This window comes from Ictalurus furcatus, chromosome 4 (genome assembly GCF_023375685.1).
Source record: "Ictalurus furcatus strain D&B chromosome 4, Billie_1.0, whole genome shotgun sequence".
In the NCBI taxonomy this organism is placed as follows: domain Eukaryota; kingdom Metazoa; phylum Chordata; class Actinopteri; order Siluriformes; family Ictaluridae; genus Ictalurus; species Ictalurus furcatus.
The window spans coordinates 15,175,414-15,181,795 of NC_071258.1; the positions used below are offsets into that span (position 1 = coordinate 15,175,414).

The 6,382-nt window shown below is 36.0% G+C and overlaps 1 protein-coding gene across 4 annotated transcripts in view; it reads left to right on the forward strand.

The window, feature by feature from the left end:
* The window catches only part of ranbp10 (RAN binding protein 10), a 63,025-nt gene extending 57,090 nt beyond the window's left edge, over positions 1-5,935 (forward strand). For all 4 annotated transcript variants that reach the window (XM_053623164.1, XM_053623161.1, XM_053623162.1 and 1 more), the window contains exons 13-15: positions 1,857-1,968; positions 2,523-2,664; positions 5,419-5,935. In XM_053623164.1, coding sequence (XP_053479139.1) covers positions 1,857-1,968; positions 2,523-2,653 — 243 coding nt within the window. In that variant the 3' untranslated portion in view covers positions 2,654-2,664; positions 5,419-5,935. The remainder of the gene's footprint in view (positions 1-1,856; positions 1,969-2,522; positions 2,665-5,418) is intronic.
* The last annotated feature ends 447 nt before the right edge of the window (positions 5,936-6,382 follow it).

Genomic DNA, 6,382 nt, shown 5'->3' on the forward strand with positions numbered 1-6,382 from the left:
AGTAGAGCCCTGAGTTTATCTGCAAAGTTTTTTCCTGTTCGGCGTGATAACGTTTAATGTCCCTGACAGCCTCTGTAGTGCCATTTAACAACATGTTAGTGTCATAATTTCCGAAGCGAAGCAAGCAGCTCGAGCGCTAAAATGCTAACCTGTTTCCGGGTTTTGGCATTACAAAATGACGTCATCCCTCCGCCGCTCTATGGTGATTGGCTGTAAGTGTAGGAAGCGTTTGATTTGATGTGCAGCGGCGTTTTAGCGGAGGACAAACTTTAAACGTCAATATCGCAGTCGATCATGCAAAACAATGCAGTTGATTAGGTAAAACATCAAATACCTTGTCTTTATATGTTTATTTGTTTAAATACAAGTCAATTACAAATACATTTAAAAAATACATTTACAAATCACTCCTCTTTGTTTTTTCCATACTGTCCCAACTTTTTTGGAATTGGGGATGTCAATTTAGTATAACCTCCACTCTTCTGGGAAGACATTCTTCTATTTTTACTCGTACTAAATTGTTTCAGATATTAAAACTAAACCGAAGATAAAACAAAGGCAACCTGAATAAACACAAAATACAGTTTTTAAATGATCATGTTATTTATTGAAGCAAAATGTTATCCAATACCAACTGGGCCTGTGTGAAAATGTATTTGCCCCCATAGGTACTCATTCCCCAAATCTATGAAACTGAATTCATAATGGGGTTCAGCTGGATTAGACACAATCAGGCCTGATTACTGCAAACCCTGTTCAATCAAATCAGCACTTAAACAGAACTTTTTCGACAGCTTGAAGTTGGTTAAAAGGTCTTACAGTAACACACTATGCCTAAGTTGAAAGAAATTCCAGAAATGATGAGGAAGAAGGTGATTGAAATACATCAGTCTGGGAAGGGTTACAAAGCTATTTCAAAGGCTCTGGGACGCCAAAGAACCACAGTGAGAGCCATTGTATCCAAATGGAAAAACTCGGCACAGTAGTGAATCTTCCCAGAAGCAGCCAAGTTTCCAAAATTCCTCCAAGAGCACAGTAACTATTCATCCAGGAAGTCACAAAAGAGCCATCTCACATCAATACAGGTCACTGATCATGACTCCACTATCAGAAAGATGCTGGGCAAAAATAGCTTCCACAGAAGAGTGGCGAGGTGAAAACCACTGCTAACCCAGATGGTTTGTCTGAATTTTGACAAAACGCACCTTGATGACCCTCAAACCTTTTGGGAGAATGTGCTGTGGACTGATGAATTGAATGTGGAACTGTTTGGAAGACAGGAGTCCCGTTACACCTGGTGTAAACCAAACACAGAATTCCACAAAAAGAACATCATACCTATGATCAGGCATGGTGGTGGAAATGTGATGGTGTGAGGATGCTTTGCTCCTTCAGGGACTGGACAACTAGCAATAATTGAGAGAAACATGAATTCTGAAAACATGAAACAAATAATAATTGAGAGAAACATGAATTCTGCTCTCTATTAGAAAATCCTAAAGGAGAATGGATTTTGTTTCAATAAAAAACTAATAATAATAATTGTATTTTTTATGTTTTCTTTAGTTCGAAGATCTAAAACTGTTCAGTATGAAAGATACACAACAACTGAAGAAATCAGGGCAAATACTTTTTCACAGCACTGTATACTATGTATCATGAAACTGTCTTCAAGTATGTTGATATTTTGCCATATTGCCCACTCCAGAACCTGAGCAGGTTTTTACAGATGCCTGTTAGAAATGATCTTAATGGCTGAGAAGTGGATATTTTGATATTCTTTTGACATTGACTTTGTGTTTGATTACCACTGCTTTTGTGTGTGTGCGTGTATGTGCATGTGTGTGCGTGCATAGGATGCATTTAGTCTATTAGCATACTCAGACCCATGGAACTGCCCAGTGGGCCAGCAGTTGGACCCCACACAGAGAGAGGCCATCTGCTCCGCTCTCAACAGCGCCATCTTGGGTAACAACCTGCTGGCTCACAAATACACACACAAATGCACACACTTATGTAGTGTTACTGTTTATGGATTTCAGTAGTTCTAGCTTATTATAGATAGTGTTATCACCTAACAGCTCCAGGGTCCCCAGTTCAAGCCTGAGGGTTGCCTACAGGTTCTCCTTAACAAAAAAATTTTTTTTTGCCTATGTAGATTGACTACTCTAAATTGCCCCTAGAAGCGAATATGTGAGTGTATGGTGCCCTCCAATGGTCTGGTGTCCCACCCATTCTTGTATTCTTTCTTCACACCCAGTGTTCCCAGTAGCTAGAGACTTACAAAGTTATTATATTTTCCTAAATGTATTTTGTTTCACCCTTTTTTTATGTTCTCTTCTCTTTATCAATTAGTAAACTCAGCCAAGCATAAATTTCACATTTCTAGCGTTTTTCAGTTAAAAAAAATTCAAGTAAATGACAAACCCTAATACTGAGAGTGCCCTCTCCCCCTCTGTCTGTCTGTCTGTCTCTCTCTCTCTCTCTCTCTCTCTCTCTCTCTCTCTCTGCTTTTCCAACAGAGTCTCAGAATTTACCCAAGCAGCCCCCTCTCATGCTGGCACTGGGGCAGGCCACCGAGTGTGTGCAGCTCATGGCCCGTGTGCGTTCCGGCTCTTGCTCATTTGCCAGAGTCGACAACTTTTTGCACTAGCCCATGTCCAGGTGAGGGATCCAGCTCTCTGGTGCAAACACACACACACTGTGGATGGCTGACCAATAATTTGTCTCATTTCAATCCATAATACCTACGCTGAATGTCTGAATAACACGCCTACCATAGGTATGGCTATGTTAGACTTGATGATAACACCAGTCCTATCAGGTACATGTTCCAACATTGTCTTGAGTTGGTTCTTGTCAATTGTAGCCCATTCTTCAACTGACTGGATGCAATGTACCTACTATTTCAGTGCATCACCTGCTGCTCCAAATAATCTTTCAGGTTTATCACATTGATTAGAAACTGTTAAACCATCTGTTGTAACCCACTTTGGTGAATTCCTTGATTCCAAGCTTGATTTACAAAATCAGTTTGCATGAGGAAGCTTGCAAAGCTTGATTTACTTTGGTGATTCCTTTGGAATGCAATAAAACCCTTCTGCCTCTTATCTACCTTCCATATAGCCTATAATCACACTGATCTCAATCACAATAAAGACCGTTCATGTGAACACTTCAATCGGAAAACAGTAAACCGATTAAGTCCAATCTGAATGAACTTTCTGTGCAATTGAACGAGATGGGTAATCCTTTTAATAATCCTTTAACTAGAGTAATAGTGTAAATCTTTAACTAGAATAATAATGTAGATTATTTTCAGAATCTGCTTGTGTGTTCTGTATATCTGCGTTTTGGTCGTGATGCGCAAACACAATTCATGTTAAACATTTGAATCTATTTAAAAGAATTGTGAGGTGGGATGGACATTAAACGAACTATTTAAAGCAGATGCAGGATGCCGACTAACCAGTACTTTTCAGTGGTTAATATTTGCCAGAAATTCAGCAAGGATATAGAGCATGCATACTGTAAATAAAAAGGGGTAAAAAATAAGATTCCTTGTGGTGTTCCTAAACAATAACTTTTAATCTTATAAGATCATTAAAGGCATTATACTGATGTATAATGTGTGCATTTTGTTATTTTTAGCAAGAACTGAATATTGTGTGAATATGAAATATGTCCAAAAAGCTTCTTCTCCCTGTATGTTTAATAATCATTTATTATTATTTATTATAATTTGCTGGAATGGAAATAATTTAAAAGCAGCTTGAGTAAAATCTAGAGCTGCAACAGCTAATCGATAAAATCGATAATAATCGATTATGAAAATCATTGCCAACGTATCTCATTATTGATTAGTTGGTCTGTGCACGGCAGGGGGTGCGTTTACTCACTACGTTACTTCCCTTCCGAAAACACGCTTTGGAGCGTAAATTAAAGTAAACACGACGTAGTAAACTAAAGTTGTGTCCCAAATGATGTACTGTACAGTTACACTATGCACTGTGTACTCTACCGTCTAGTATATGAATTTTAGAAAGGTAATATCATCTCAAATAGAACACTAGCGTTTTTTTTATAATCGGAAGTATAAGCTGCTTCCTAGTCAGTGGCGCATGACGTCATACGCACGTAACGTGACGCCACTAGCCAGAATACCCATAGACACCGACAATAACTTTCTTCAGTTTATTGTTTGTCAATGTTACCTTTTATTCCCAACATGACCTCAGTCACCATCAGACGCAGGCAAAATCATCACGTGACTGAGGAAGAAAGTGTGCGACCTCAAGGTCCTCTAAACCAGGGGGGGCATTTTATATTAAACACCGCTGAGAAGATCAAACTTTATGAAGCGGAGTTTGTGTAGCACTGAAGCACGACAGTGATGCTGTCGCGAGTTGCTTAAAAGGTTTAGTTTTATTTAAGTTTATTGACATTATATGTTGTACCAGTGTAACTTATGTCGTTTATTATAACAGAAGTGATGTGTTAGTAATGAGGCCACGGTGCTCCTCATGCGCGGTGTAGACGCGGTGATGCACAGTGAACGCGAGTAAGATCTGTAATGTCTAATTAAAACACTATGATCAGAAGTAAAAATTATATTCCTAAAGGCAGCGAGTAACAGAAACCACAAGGTGCAGTGAAAGAGTTTTTATTATTAATTTAGGACTGTAGTTTAATTCAGGGCTTTTTGTGCATCCATAAGAAGTACTCTTATATTATTATATGATTGATTATATATATATATATATATATATATATATATATATATATATATATATATATATATATATATATATATATATTCTGCTGTGTGTGTGTTTTCAGTCTTATATAATTGGACAAAGAGTTGTGTAAAGTTTTAGTCTAAAGTTTATATTTGTAACACTCAGTTTGTGGATTTTATTTTAGATAAACGAAAAAAGGTACTGAAAGTTTGCCCCCATCCGATTAATCAATTAATCTGAAACAAATAATCTACTTATCGATTGTGAAAATAATTGTTAGTTGCAGCCCTAGTAAAATCTGAATGCTCTCACCAGACTCTGGTTTCTCACAGTTATGGTAATGTTGACTAAACCTTAGTCCACTTACGAATAACTTTGGATTACATTTAATATGCATAAAAACAGAGATTGTCTACAGAGTATCTAGTTTAAGATTTATACCAACAGTTCATTAGGAATCTGTAATTGGAATGAATTCATTCAGATTGGTTAACATGGCCAAGGTGCCTCTTCCAACGTCTTCTCTCAGTGCTGCTGTTCATTTGTTCAGTTTCAGTGCCGTAATGCTACGTTTATCCAGGTGTGTATCTAGTGACATTATACAGTCAAGGTTTATTTACATTTTTTTGTGATGTTTTTTGTGATGTAATAATGCGTGTGTGGGTGTGTGTTTCCTCAGGCAATGTTCAGGACAGTTAAGAAGAGGACTTTCCAGCCGGTTACCATGAGGAACACGCTTGTTTGAAACCGTGCATTCACTTGCCGCAGGCAGTTCGGATGAGAGACGACTAGAAACGTGGAGGAGAGGCTTCTTTTTAATTTAGTATTATTAAATACAAACTGTGTGACACTATTTAAAGGCAATTAATTATTATTCTGTTTATCTAGTCATTTTTATTTTAGTTTCTATTTTGTCAGTTTGTTGTGCTCGCCTTGACATTGAACCGGAATTCCCTTCATTGTTTTTATGGGTGGATTCAGGGCGTAGTATTCCAGACACACACACCGAGGGGTAAAACATAGCAGTAAAGTCTTCTTCATATTATAAGAAGCAACACACCTCCCTTATTCAGAACTCAGGTATTTCTGACACGTGTCATTTAGCATGTAGAATGAGGTATTGCTACTGCTAGCAGTACTGTGATAACTCAGTAAGGCTTTGCTTATATACAGTATGAAATATATATAATGTATACACATACACACGTATGTGTGTTTATATATATATATATATATATATATATATATATATATATATATATATATATATAATGTGTGTGTATGTATGTATGTATATGTGTGTGTATATATATATATATATATATATATATATATATATATATATATATATATATATATATATATATATATATATACACACACACACACATATATATATATATATATATATATATATATATATATATATATATGTGTGTGTGTGTGATATATGTATATGTGTGTGTGTATATATATATATATATATATATACACACACACACATATATATATATATATATATATATATATATATATATATATATATATATATATATATATATATATATATATATATATGTGTGTGTGTATATATATGTGTGTGTATATATATATACACAAATATATATACAAATGAAATTTTA